This window comes from Eublepharis macularius, chromosome 4, assembly GCF_028583425.1.
Source record: "Eublepharis macularius isolate TG4126 chromosome 4, MPM_Emac_v1.0, whole genome shotgun sequence".
NCBI classification, from domain to species: Eukaryota; Metazoa; Chordata; class Lepidosauria; order Squamata; family Eublepharidae; genus Eublepharis; species Eublepharis macularius.
Genome location: NC_072793.1, coordinates 185283326 through 185298097, shown reverse-complemented (window position 1 = coordinate 185298097; position 14772 = coordinate 185283326). Strand labels below are relative to the sequence as shown.

Here is a 14772-nt window from a genome sequence, read left to right as displayed (position 1 = left end):
TAGCACCGAAAGACAGGTGCTACACCTCTGAAGATGCCAGTCACAGCTGCTGGCGAAACGTCAGGAACTACAATGCCAAGACCACGGCAATACAGCCCGGAAAACCCACAACAACCATCATTCTCCAGCAGTGAAAGCCTTCGACAATATATTCAAGATTTAAGATGCAAAAGAGCACACAGGATTCACAAACATGAAGAACAAGCAAGTCAAACCCCCCACTAAATGGAATAAGACTGCCTTGACATGCCTTCCTAAATGCCATCCTAAATGTGGCACATCGTAGCTGCCTCCTCACCCACTTTGACAGGCCATTCTGGAGGACTGGACCTACCACAGAAAAGGCCCACGATCTGACTATGGTGTACTGGGCCAATGGACATGCCTATAGGAGGGCACCTTAAGGAGGGGGGAGTCTGAGGCAAATAAATGGCTCTTCAGGGGAGTCTACTGGGAGATGCAATTCAATATGAGGTTCTCGGACTGTGAGGACTTCCAAGGTCATAACCAGCACATTGAATTGGACCTGGAAGCAAACAAGTAACCAGTGCAGCTGATGCACCATGGGAATTCTGAGTTCAGAACAGTGCCCCTCAGAAAGGGGTGTGGCTTCTACATCTTGTACCAATTGGAGCTTTTGAGATATTTTCAAAGGCAACCCCAACACAGACCATGTTACAGTAGTCCAGCCTGGAGGTTATGGTAGCTCAGATCAGTGCAGCTAGGTCAGCAGGGCTGGTTAAGGGGTGAGTTTGAAAGAAGACACTCCAAGTAAAAACAGCAACCTCTTCATCATGAGCAGGGCCGGACCCAGGAGTCTTCCAAAACTCTTAATTTGGTCTACTATGGAAAACGTAACTCCATTCAAGCCTTCCTGTTTTTGACAGGAATTGTGTTTTTGTGATTCTCTGATGTTAAGTGAGTTGTGTTATTTTTCTGTGTGGGGGACTGCTGGTGTAATGTGTCATAATGCTTTGCCTACTTGTACTTGGAAAGTGAGGAAATATTTTTTAAAAAAACTTTCTTCAGTGTGTGTTTGTGTTTTATTCTTTGTTGTGCAGTTGGTTCACATCATAGGGAACAATGGGGCTGGCTGGCCAGCCATCTTTGTAGGTGGTGGGGGAATTTGGGGGAGGGTGTCTGTGGTTCAGAGGTGCTCTTTTACAGGGACACGCTCGCACTCAGGAGTGTGCCCACCATTGTGGCACCCCTGGGTTGTGTATAATTGCCCTGGGAAAGAGAGTTTAAAAGTTCCCATCACAGGGAACAATGGGGGACGGCTGGCCAGCCTGCTCCTGGGGTAGTGGCCAGCGTGGGAATGTTGGGGAGGGTGTCTTTGGGTCAGTGTGGGACTGTGGGGGGGAGGTGGATTTAAAAGGGGGGCTGTGCCTGTGGCCATAGATGCCACATTCCGTGGGTTCCTGCTGTGGGAGATTTTCCCCTAACAGGAATCAATAGAAAGTGGCTGGCCACAGGACAGGGGAGGTTAGGTTTGGGGGAGGGTGTGTGTGGTATTTGGCAGTTTGGGTGCAGGTGGACTGTGGCTGTGGCCATTAGCAGCCCCAATCCCATGTGTTTCTGCGGTGTGGAAGTCTTCCCCACAGTAGAAAGACAAAGTGGTGTGGCAGGAGATCCACCTTTTGGGGGGGGGGCATAAAATGCCCCCCTCAAAGTGGGATCAGGTTGGGCCTTGGTAGAGGGTGGGAGGACAGGTAGGAGATGGGCCCTTGAAGGTTGGGGGTATTTTGCATGCAAAATGCCACCCCTAGCCAGACAAGCCTCTCTTATTTTCCCCATAGGAAATAATGGAGAAAGGGGGGCTAAGAGCAGCATCTTTGGGAGACCATAAAATGCCCCCCCAAAGTGGGATCTGCTTGAGCCTTGGTAGAGGGTGGGAAGACAGGTGGGAGATGGGCCCCTGAAGGTTGGGGGCATTTTGCATGCAAAATGCCACCCCTAGCCAGACAAGCCTCTCTTATTTCCCCCATAGGGAATAGTGGAGTGGAGGTGGATAGGGGCACCTTCTTTGGGAGGCCATAAAATGGCCCCCCAAAGTGGAATCTGCCTGAAACCTGGTGGAGGGTGGGAGGTCAGGTGGGAGCAGGTCCTCTGAAAGTTGGGTGCCTTTTGCTTGCAAAATGCCACCCCAAGCCACCTAGAAAGATGACTTGGTTTTCCCCATAGAGAACCATGGAGAGTAGGAGGATGGGGCACCTTGTTTGGGGGGGCATAACATGGCCCCCCAAAGTCCAATCTTTCTGAATCTTGGGGAGTAGTTAGAGGAGAGTTAGTAGACGGTCTCCACCAAGTTTGGTGTGATTCGGACAGAAAATGCCCCCCCCCCAGACTCCCGGAAAGCTGGGAGAAGGTTTTCTCATTGAAAACAATGGCCGAATCAAGCAGAAACGCGAATACTGAAACGGCTTGCCGAGTCGGTATTCCCTGAATACCGAAACGGTTTCCTGATTCAGTTAAAACCGAATCAGGTTTACCAAAACAGGCAGGCCTTGCACACCCCTAGTCTCAACTGACTTACAGCGACCCCAGCAAGAGGTTTTCAAGGCAAGTGAGAAGCAAAGGTGGTTTGTCATTGGTGTCCTCTGCAGACTAACCTCAGGCTTCCCTGGTGGTCTCCCATCCAAGGTCTGACCAGGGCCAACCCTGCTTAGCTTCCAAGACCTGATGAGATCAGGTTACACCATGCCACCTTCCCTCTAACAATAAAGGTCAGCAGCACCTAAAATATCGACATTTATTTTGGTAAAAGCCTACTTGAATTTGTGTTGCCTTCTGGGGCTCTGCTTAGAATATCACAAAGTAGATTTGCCCCGGGGGGGGGGGGGGGAGAGCGTCGGCGAAGCAAGGACCAGCCTTGCAGATCTGTTCCATGACATGCCTGGCTTTCTCAAGAACAAGTCATGTCCGACTAACCTTATCTCCTTTTTGACTGAGTTACTCCTTTGTTGGATCCGGGGAATGCTATAGATACAGTTTATCCTGATTTCAATAAACCTTTTGTTAAGGACCTACATGATATTCTTGTTGACAAGTTAACAAAATGGGGTTTGGATGCTGCTGCTGTTAGGTTGATCTGTAATTTGTTGACAGACCGCATCCAAAGGGTGCTTGTTAATGGTACTTCATCCTCTCGGAAAGGGAGCAGTCCTGGGGCCTGCTTTGTTCAACATTTTTATAAATGATTTGGATGAAGGAATAGACGGAAAGATGATATATGATATGATATGAATGTCATTTATAGTCCACCTTTCTCACCGAGACTCAAGGTGGATTACACAGTGTGAGATTAATACAGTCAGTATTAAAGACATTTCAATAAACAATGCCATAGGGTAAATAAATGAAAGTTTCCACGGCTTCCTCTGGACATACATTAGGGGTCATTAGGGGAATGGTCAGTAGCAATGAATTTCCTGCATAGTGTAGGGGGCTGGACTAGATGACCCTTGGGCTACCTTCCACCTGTTTCTACCCCACCAGGAGACCAACACAAGAGCAGCAATCCCTGCTTTCAGCTTCTATCAAACCAGGGAAAGGTGGAGCCATACCAAGTGAGGCCAGATCCCTACAGATCTCTGCCATGACTTCCAGACACAAAGCCCTTTGGCCAGGAGCCACCAGAGACCGCTTTTCCTCTCTAAAATCCACAGACACGTCCTGGAAGGTCACCGATCCCTGGAAGAAAGAAGAAATAGTTTCAGCTCAATGATGACACAACCATCCACAAATGCAGGGAAGGGGAGAGGGCTGGAAATTCAACCAAAGGATTCCAAGCGTTGCCAGGGCCTTCAGAGTTTTGGGGGGGGGCTGCCCTGAAAGTCAGCCAGTGCTGGATGAGGCCGCACATCCATGGCTTGGTGCTGCCCCCACCAATCATAGTCCCTTCCCAAGGGCAGTTCGCTTTCAATTCAAAGTATTCATTGTTAAAGCTTTTCGACATAGGAGAGCAGAGGAGTTAGCCGTGTTAGTCTGTGGTAGCAAAATCAAAAAGAGTCCAGTAGCACCTTTAAGACTAACCAATTTTATTGTAGCATAAGCTTTTGAGAATCAAGTTCTCTCCGTCAGATGCATGGTACAGAAACTGGTCAAATATAGAAGAGGAGGGGGGAGAAGGGGAGGAGAGAGAAGATGCAGTTAGGGGGGGGAGAGAGAGGGATGGAACCAAAACATTCCTTTGCTAGTAAATGTAAACATCTCGCCTGGGGTCTGGGGGAGCCCAGTGGCACCTGGCGTGGGCTTCCGGGGACCACAGTTCTCTTTGTCAGATGCATCTGGCAAGGAGAGCTGTGGTTATCGAAGGCTTATACTACATTGGAATTGGATGGTCTGGTTGTTTTGCTGCCACAAACCAACACGGCAAACTCCTTTGAAGCCTCACACAAGCCAATTAATCTCCATTCCAAGAGATGTTTACATTTACTAGCAAAGGAATGTTTTGGTTCCATCCCTCCCTCTCCCCCCCTAACTGCATCTTCTCTCTCCTCCCCCCTCCTCTTCTATATTTGACCAGTCTTTGTATCAGGCATCTGACGAAGAGAACTTGATTCTCGAAAGCTTATGCTACAATAAAATTGGTTAGTCTTAAAGGTGCTACTGGACTCTTTTTGATTTTGCGACATAGAAGAGTTTCTAAGACCTCCTTCAAAGAAGACTGCGTAAGATAACTGGGAATCTGCTCAGACTGTATAATCCTGTTTGTGTTTTTGTTGGTTAGTTTTACACGCATCCTTCTGGGGCCATGTTGGGTAACAACACTGGCCTTAAAAATAAGCGGGAGTCTAGCACCAGGTGCCCCTCTCGGCATGCAACTCCTTTGGCATTTGAGAATAATAACAACAACAACATTTGATTTATATACTGCCCTTCGGGACAACTTAACGTCCACTCAGTTTACAAAGTGTGTTATTATTATCCTCATGACAATCACCCTGTGAGGTGGGTGGGGCTGAGAGAGCTCTGAGAGAGCTGTGACTGACCCAAAGTCACCCAGCTGGCTTCAAGTGGAGGAGTGGTGGATCAAACCCGGCACTCCAGATTAGAGTCCCGCACTCTTAACCACTACACCAAACTGGATGGCTTTGCCATTCTACCTACCTTCTACTATAAATTTGTATGCAACTTTTGTCCATTCTGGTGGCTTTGTATTCTTGATTCTTGTGGGTGTGCCCGTGACTTTCTCCTCACTTCCACCATGTCCAGCACCATTTTTTCCTGCCCAGGACCTATGATGCTAAACGTTTCTTTTCCTTGTACATTTCCATCAGCAAGAGCTCCCATGCACCATTCTTCCGGACAGGTCGTATGGTCTCCTTTTGCACCCATATTTACACATTAAGGAAAAATCACACCTACAGTGCCTAATAGAAATCTGGCTCATTTGTTTAGTATATGGTGGGAAACAACCTACTCTGGCTTATGGAATGGATAAGAAGAAAGCCCAAAGAGCTGAGAACCAGCTACAAAATGGAGGGGGGCATGGGGGAACCTCCTCTTGTAGCCTTTTCAAGCAAGGTACAAGGATTACCAAAATCTGGAACAAGCATAGAATCTTAGACAAGATACAGAATGCAAATGCAACACCAAGAGGCATTATGCCAGCAGAAATAACGCAGTGACAGGGGGATAATATAAGCAGTAAACTGATGTTAGCTATGTACAGGCCGTATCATCCCTTCCCCTTTATGCAACCGTTCTTATAGTAAAGCCCTATAACCTTCATAGCAAGGCCCTCCTGAGCAATCCTGTGATAGCCAGTACTTTGAATTGAACCCAGCAACTGATGGGCAACCAACTTTAAAGAGGAACCTAGACATCTCCTTCGATAGGCAAGGCTGACACTTGCCAAGAGTCAAAAGGGAACTGGAAAAATGCATCCCATCTCATTGCGACTGTGGGCCCTTTTGGAATTTTGAGAAAGAGGATCGGGTACCACCACAAAATGGCTGTCGAAAGGGGGGCACGATGAATCACAAAATGGCTGCCACATGGACTGGAGCCAATCACAAAATATTGAGAGATTGCAAGCCACGCACCCCCCTATGATGGAGGCAACTGTTTCAGAGGGGTTTCCCCTGCAGACACAAAGCAAAAGTTTCCACAGTTCTTCTGAACCACCTGACGGTCCAGAGAAGAGAAAGAAATCCAGGCAGGATGGACTCTTTCTGTTGGGGAAGAGATGCTTTGGGAAACAAGAAAATGGGTGCTGAGAAACCCACTGGCTGGCTCTGTGGTGCCCATGGGGATCACTGAACTAGAGAACGAAGAAGGAGATTTCTTCACCTGAAAGGCACAGGCGGAGCCTTTCATCTGGCGGTGAGCCAGGTGGGCCGGATGCAGCCCCAGACGTGTTCCCAGCTCCCACAAAGCTGCTGTGGGTTCCCATTTCCTGTATGGCAGTTCCAGGCTCCTTGTTCTGCTGTGCAACCCCCAAATTCAGATTTTAAAAGCTCTGCACCCTGAAAAAAATGTTCCATTGCCCAAGTGCTTACATCCCTGGATTCAGGAGGCAAGCCCCTGCAAAATAGTAAAGAGTCCAGTGGCACCTTTAAGACTAACCAACTTTATTGTAGCATAAGCTTTCAAGAACCACAGTTCTCTTTGTCAGATGCAGCGACTGTGGTTCTGACGAAGAGAACTGTGGTTCTTGAAAGCTTATGCTACAATAAAGTTGGTTAGTCTTAAAAGAGCTACTGGATTCTTTACGACTACAGACTAACATGGCTAACTCCTCTGGATCTAAGCCCCTGCAAGGTGTCCTGTGGGGCTGTACAGCTTAGAACTCTGCGGGGCTTGGAACTCAAGCCTGTTTTATGTCTTGTGGGGTTGCAGAGCTTGGAATCCAAATCCATTTTATGTGCCAAATGGCACAAAACAGGATGCCATCTGCAGGTCCCTGTCTCGCAATCTCAAGGGTGCCTGATGATTCCTGTAGCACAGGGCACAGGGGGAGAGGAAGCATTTAAAAGTTTTGGAGACTTATGAGATTTTTCGGGGGGGGGGGGGCGCCCTTCTTCGGAGCCCCTGGCACAGATACCAGGTGTCAGGCCAGGAATCTCTGCACAGCTCCTGATTTATTTATGTCATTTATGGTCTGCCTTTCCCATTGAGACTCAAGGAGGATTAGACTGTGAGAGGAGTACAGTCAGTTTCAAGGGCATTTCCTTAAACAATGCCATAGGGCAAATCAACACAAGTTTAAAAAGAAATTGCATTGGCAAGGATCCCAAACGGAGTTGAAGAAATGCTGAAACAGAACATAAGCAATTCTAGGGCTGAAATAGGAGCACATGTTTAAACCAACAGATAGTAAGGAAGGCAACATAGTGGTGAAGTCTATGGGTGAAGTCTATGGGCCATAACTCATTTGCGGAGCATCTGAGACCCCCACCTACTATTAAAAACATGGTTAGATGTCACAAATTCCAGGGTGGGGAGGATGAGGTGCAGGTTGGTCTAGAGGTTTGGGGTGGGGTGGGGGATACAGCACTGGTTCGGTTACTTTCTTTTGGAGAATAAAAGGAAACTGGGGAGAGGAGGCTGAGGATCCAGTTCAGTCTTGTTGGACCCCACCCCGCCTCCCGGAACAGCAAAGATCAAGATGGGGTAGCCGTGTTAGTCTGTCTGTAGAAAAGAGCAAGAGTTCAGTAGCACCTGTGAAACGAACAAAAATTGTGGTAGGGTAGGAGCTTTCGTGAGCTGCAGCTCACTTCTTCAGATACAGTATCAGATACGGTATCTGAAGAGGTGACCCTACCACTAATTTTGTTAGTCTAATAGGTGCAACTGGACTCTTGCTCTTTTCTACTGTAACAGTAAAAACAGCCCCGGCTATTTACACCCCACCCATCCACCCTTTTCCTTCAGCTGCCCCTTCCCCACCTAGAGACACTAACTCTCCTCCCTCCCGTCCACCCTCTTTGCTTTTCCTTCAGGCCCCCACCCAAGGAACGAGGGTCCTGAGTTCTCTCCTCAGGAATGTGCTGGAGGCGCAGGGGTGGGGGGCTCTCCTGGCTAAGTAGAAATGAGAAAAAGGAGGAACTGAACAATGGGAAGGCAGAGATGTTGAAGGACATTGTACTCTTCCGTTTCGATTGAGTTTGTCTGACCCCTGCAGACTCGGTTAAGAGCCTAGGGGTTATACTGGATCCAGCGTTATTACTAGAAAAATAAGTTAAGGCAGCGGCAAAAAAATGCTTACTACGATCTCACTGTAGCCTGGAAGATGGCTTCTTACCTCGACACAGCTGACCAGGCCACCTGGATCCATGCTATGGTAACATCAAGGCTTGACTATTGAGATGTTCTATACCTATGTCTCCCATCTAAGTTAGCTAGGAGGCTTCAATTAGTGCAAAATGCTGCAGCTCAACTATTATCAGGAGCGAGCAGCAGCATGAACATCACTCCCATCCTACAGTCGCTCCACTGGCTACCCATCGTTTACCATGCTCAGTTCAAGCTATTAGTTATTACATACAAAGTTCTTCAAGGATTTGGTCCAGCATACCTACGGGACCGCCTCCCTCCCTATGTTCCTCCACGGCAGCTTCGCTCATCTGAACAGGGTTTCCTGCAGGGGCCAGGCTGCACACGGGTGAAGTCAGCAGCTGCCCATACACAGGCTTTCTCCGTGGTGGCCCCTATCCTGTGGAATGACCTGCCTGAGGAAGTCAGAAGAGCCCCCACTCTCCTGGCTTTCCGTAAACAATGCAAAACCAAACTATTCAAAAAAGCTTTTTATTCAAATGGGAGGGCTGTATTGTAGGGATGGGGTCTCGGATGCTTCACTAATGAGTTGGGGATCATAGACTTCCTCACTATTTTTACCTTATATGTTATCTGCTGCTTTAAATATGCACTCCTATGTACAACCAGTGCTCCATATTGTCTAATGTTAGTCCTAGGATTGATTATGTTCTGCCTCAGCATATTTTCTACTCTGTCTTGGATCCTTACTAATGCTATGTCTTTTAAACTTGTATCTGTTTACCTTATGGTATTGTATTAAAAGGTGCTTGATACTGATTGTATTAACCTCATACTGTGTAATCCGCCTTGAGTCTCAGAGAGAAAGGCGGACTGTAAGTGACGTAAATAAATAAATAAATTTTAAAAGCTCTGCATCCCCAAATAAATGTTCCATTGCCCAAATGTTTATATCCCTGGATTCAGGAGGCAGGCTTGTGGAGCTGTACGGCTTAGAACCCTGTGGGGCTTGAAACTCGAGTCCGATTTATGTTCTGTGGGGCTGCATGCCCGTTTAATGTGCCAAGTAGTACAACACAGGATGCCACCTGCAGGGCCCCACCTCACAACCCCAGGGATGAGTCCAGCAGCCCAAAGGAAAAGCGGGGAGGAAGCATTTAAGTTTTTTTAAACTGCGCGGCTCCTGATTCCAGGGCGGGGGTGTTGAGTAGCAAGGAGGTCCAGAGGTTCTGGTTGGGTGCAGCACTGGTTCCGTCACTTTCACTTGGAGAATGAAAGGAAACCGGGGAGAGGAGGCTGGGGATCCAGCCTCTTGTTACTTGGGAACAAGGCAAAGATGAAGATCGGCTAGCCATGCTAGTCTGTCTGCAGCAGAAAAGAGCAAGAGACCAGTGGTACCTAGAAGACTATCACAAATCTGTGATAGAATATGAGCGTACCTGTCACAGCTCACTTCTTATACTGAAGAAGCGAGCTGTGACTCACGAAAGCTCATACCCTACCACAATTTTGTATAGTCTTATAGGTGCTGCTGGACTCTTTTCTACCGGAACAGCAAAAACAGCCTCGGCTATTTACACTCCCACCCACCCTTTTCCTTCAACGGCCCCTTCCCCACCCAGAGACATTAACTCTCCTCCCCCCAATCCACCCTCTTTGCTTTCTCTTCAGCCCCCCACCCAAGGAACAGGGGAGGCTCCTGAGTTTTCTCCCCAGGAATGCGCTGTGAGGGGGTGCCCTCCTGGCTGTGCAGAAATGAGAAAAGAAGGAACGAACTGAACAATGGGGGGAGTCCAAGGGGGAGTCCCAGAAGGGGCAGCTGCCCAGCACCCTCCCCCCCCCGGTGATTTCTCTGCACCCCCCCCCCCCCAAGGCGCTTCCCACTCACCGGATCCCAGCTGGGGCCTCTGACGCTGCACGTGGGGATAGCCGAGCCCCCTCCTCTTCCTGCCTCTCTAGGCAGCGGGACTGGCTCTCTCTGCCTTTAACTCCTTCGCCCCCGGGGTAGAGGGGGGCAAGGAAAGGGAGGGTATCCCTCGAAATCTACTCGGTCTCCCAGGTGCCGCTGGACCCCTTTCTGCTCTGATCCAGCTGCACTGTGCCTTTGCACCCTGACTCCCTTCTTTGCAACAGGCCTCCCACTTCCGGAGTGGGATATAGAAGCGTGGGAATACCTAGTCCTACTTGTATCCGAAGAAGGGGGCTTTGACTCCGGAAAGCTCTTACCCTGGGAAATCTTGTTGGTATTTAAAGTTTCACTGGACTCGGATCTTGCAGACCAGCAAGGCTACCCACCTAAAACGAAGTGCTTTTTGTATATTATGGGTTGCGCTTGCTTTGCTGAGGTGGTAAAGCACGACTTGGAGTTTACCTGTTCAGATGTCAGGTGGCGGCTCACCTGGTGGGATACTCCTTCAATCAAAAAAAAATTAAATCCCATCACCTAGAAAGCTAGCGTGAAGGGAGAAGAGTCCCACAGCCCTCTTTACACAGTGAGCTCAGGATCCAATGAGTGGGAGAGGAGGAAGTCACCCCAGCAAGGAGGGGATTCAGCAGGGGCAGCAAAAGGCTTCACCAGTCGAATCCCTGCCTGCCATGCAGCTGTTCAAGGCAGCTCCAAATAATATAGTTCCACAGGACTCCATGGGCAGAATGAAGGGATGGGGAGAAATGTGGGGCAGAGGAGCGGGGAAAGGACCTGAAACTCTTGCAAGGTCCAGATGGAGTCGAGGAGCTAGCCGGCTCTCTCTTGGGACCCCCGGCCAGCCCCATCTTCCAAGGTCAGCATCAGCCCTGTTCGCATTCAAGGCCAGACCTCCAATTGCATTCCCAAGCCGAAGAAGAAAAGCGCAGCAAAGGCCCCTCAAGAGACCCCTCCCAAACCGCACAACTCTGGGCCTTGCAGCACGCACAGAGTGTAGTATTGAATCCAAGAGCTCGGCGTCCTCTATGGGAAGAGGAGGTAGGATTAGGAAATTCCTGGAGATTTGGAAGGAAGTGGGGGTGACTTCAGTGTGGTATAATGCCATAAAGTCTCCCCTCCAAAGTAACCATCTTCTCTAGGGGATCTAACGTCTGCAATCTGGAGATCAGCAGCAATTCCAGGAGATCTCCAGCCCCCACCTGGTAAATAGCAACCCAAGCGCTTCCCTTCCCACCCATCAAGAGACTTGCTTTATTGCCACCCACCTATTTGGGGCAGAACATTTGAACAGGAGCTGGGTGTGCATAGGAGCCCATTGGGAGGGGTGGATTCCCAAATGTGTGTGTTATGTGCCATCAAGTCACCTCCGACCTATGATGACCCTATGAAGGAAAGACCTCCTAAGGTCCAGTTTGGTGAGATCCTGCAAACTGGAGGACGTGGCTTCTGTTATTGAGTCCAGCCATCTCGTTTTAGGTCTTCCTCTTTTCCCGCCACCTTCCACTTTTCCTAGCATTATTGACTTTTCCAGAGAATCTTATCTTCTTGTGATGTGACCAACGTACAATAGCCTTAGTCATTTTAGCTTCTAGGAAGAATTCAGGCTTGATTTGATCTAGTACCCACTTATTTGTCTTTTTGGCTGTCCAGGAGAGGGATTCCCAGATGTGAGTGTGGAAAATGGGATGGCCACCACCCATCCAGTTCTTGAGCTTTTAAGGTTATTTCCCTTAAATAATCAGCTACATCTGATGAAGAGAGCTGTAGTTCTCGAAATCTTATGCTAAAGTTGGCTATTCTTAAAGGTGCTACTGGACTCTGTACTATTTTTCTTCAGTTTGAGCTGTTCGTGAGGGAGTACTAGCTGACATTTGCTGGGAAGATGTTGCCAACCATTTTTACTATTCCCCCCCCCCACTTCTAGGACAGCCTCCCAGAAAGAGGTCAGGGGGCGCTACCCTCCTGGCTTTCCAACCAGGCCCCAAGACAGAGCTGTTCCAGAGAGTTTTGGGGGGCAGCTGGAGTCTGGGCAAAGGGGGAATTCCATTCTGGTGGAGGCAGAATGTATTTTAGACGTTTTAATTTCTTTATATCTGTGTTGATGTTTTATGAGATTGTTATATTGCTACCTTGGGCCCCCGGGGAGGCCAGGAGGAATGCAGGAAAAATTCAAGCAGTGGTAAGAAAAAATGATTATAAACGTTGAAAGATTTTACAGTGTGAGCCCTCTACCCGTTACAGGCACCCAAAGTGCCGATTGAGGCAGCCGCATCACTGTGCCACATGGCAAGGGTGTTCCTCTGTGTGCAGGGCGGTTGTGTCCCACAAGTCCTTCACTTCCTTGCATCGGGAACAAGGAACTGTTTTTGTCCTTCCTTTTGTCTTCCCTTTGGAGATCCAGCTACCTGCCTATTCTGTAGGGCTGGTTTTTATGGCTGTGTGTTCTGCCCTAATACTCTGCAGCCAGAGATCCTTTCCTAGTTTGTGTCCCTGAGTGCTGTGCACAAACTCCCTGGCAGCACATGTGGGCTTCTGTGTGATTTGCTCTGAGCTAGCGCATGTGCACGCACACACACACACCCTGGCAGAGTTGTGCTGGGTGCTTCTGGAGGCTGACCGTGGAGTGTTCACAATTTAGAATCACATTCCCGAGAGGCAGCAATGTTTTGCGATGGGCCCTGAAAGACGAACTTGTTTACTGGGGCAGAGACCTTTCTGGATCCATATCCACTTCCAGATGTATGAAGTGTCAGTTGGAAGATATGCACAACAGTGCTATGCAAAGCATAGAGGAAGACAAGATTTCCTCAAAACCTGATGATTTTCCTGTATCCTTAAGGGTGCTTTTCTAGAGATGCTTGAATCAGAAAAATGTGGCTGTGCAAGAAAAAATCTCATGTTTGGTTATAACTAGGGAGGGGAGACAGGACAACTGTTCCCTTTGTCATCAGAAATGTCTGAGAGAAGAAGTGCTGCCTAACTGTTGCAATCCAGCATTGCCCCATTGTCCTTCTGCCTTTTAAAAGATTGGTTTGTGGTGATATTTCTGACTTGAAATGCAGTTGCCCCAATCCAGAGTCGCCCCATTGTCCTTCTGTCTTTTAAAAGATTGGTTTGTGGTGATATTTCTGACTTGAAATGCAGTTCCAGCACTAGTGCTGTGGATGGGGAAAGCAGTGCCCATTCACCTGCATATACTGGTTGGGAGGGAGAAAGGAAGTAAATGGGGTGAAGCTGATAAACCTCTTTTCAGTTCAACTGAGCAATTGTTCATAAAGTGTACAGCTAGGCAGTGGAACTGATGGCCACAAAATGACAAGAAAGGCGATGCCACTGACTTGATGCGAGGGTGGGTGTGGGGGAGGCTGCTGTGCCTGGGCATCAGGCTGCTGCTAAACCCGCAGAGGGCAGCTGCCCCTCCCCAGCTGATCTGGAAAGGGAGGGCAGGAGGCACATGCAGCTGGCCAGCTCTCAGCCTGGGGAAGGGACTCCAAGAAGCAGCATTTAGCAGATGAAAGGAAGATCTCCCTGTTGGATCCTCCTTTTCTTGTAGTGGGAGAGAATGAGGGAGGTTGATCCATAGTCCATGCAGTAAAAAATTGTGACTCCCTTAGTGACCCTGTAGCTCTTCTGCCCTTTGCTAGGCCCAGTGTGGCTTGGCTCACTTCCTTGAGTCACCACCCCAAGGTGTTTGGTCTGCAGGCCCCCCCTTTTGCCAGGCATTTTCTCACTCTCAGTATCCACTTTTTCTCTGGATTGGTGCCATATTTATAGTCCAACTTCCTCATTGAGAGACTGGAGGCGGACTGATGGGCCCTGATTTGTGGAGGGCTGGCAGATGGACAGGTGACCTGGATGGGTGGAGTCTAGTCCCCTGCCGTGCCCGCCCCCCATTTCCGTGCTGTTGGCTGATCACTTCGCTCTTTCTCCTTTTGGGTTCCTGCAGCATGGTTTCCCACTGGCCCCCGAGAGAGCCCACAAGGAATCCTTCCGGGTGGTGCATAGCCCTCTCCACCTGTGCTTCTGCCAGTCTTTAGCACAATCAGTTCTGCTGGTTGGCCCAGCACCACCTGGCAGAATTTACCCAGGTGTGGGTGTGAAATGACTTTCTGAAAGGTTTGTGTTTCCCCTGCTTTTGCAAACACTGATTTGTCTAGTATTCGGCCATTCGGCCTTCCTTGTACTGGATGAGGCCTTGTCTGCCACAGCCCAAGGAGCACCTCTTGAGCTGATGATGCTCCCGTGCTGTGTGTGGGTGCTGCTAACCAAAGGCAGAACAGTAACCTGAAGACCGGACTGCCCCCAAGCATTGCCCAGGGGCTTTAAGCCATGCAGAATCCTTAAATCCATCAGCGCGGCTCGGGCGGAGCTTCCTCTCATGACCCGCGGAGGTTCCAGGGCAGCATCTTCAGTTCAAGGGTGCTGGGCCCTCAGGGCAACTGGTTGGTCTCTGGGTGAGATGGGGATGCCGGACTAGATAGACTCCCCCCCCCCGGCCCAATCCCCCCCCCCCCCGCTCTCCTTACGCTCTTTATCATCTCCATTCTTAGCCTGCCTTTCTCACTGAGAATCAAGGCAGAGTGCTTATAGAGTTCATTAAAGGCCTGTTGATCTAAGGGCAAGTT

General features: G+C 49.1%; 1 protein-coding gene across 2 annotated transcripts in view; it reads right to left on the bottom strand.

Moving 5' to 3' along the window:
• Positions 1-10129, bottom strand: part of LOC129328470 (zinc finger protein 883-like) — a 33162-nt gene extending 23033 nt beyond the window's left edge. Inside the window, exons 1-2 of one of the 2 annotated variants that reach the window (XM_054977559.1) lie at positions 10112-10129; positions 3567-3693 (exon numbers count right to left, since the gene is read on the bottom strand). In XM_054977559.1, coding sequence (XP_054833534.1) covers positions 3567-3600 — 34 coding nt within the window. In that variant the 5' untranslated portion in view covers positions 3601-3693; positions 10112-10129. Of the gene's footprint in view, positions 1-3566; positions 3694-5112; positions 5192-10111 lie in introns of those variants that run through there. The other variant, XM_054977557.1, reaches the window with a different exon arrangement.
• Between the last annotated feature and the right edge of the window lie 4643 nt (positions 10130-14772).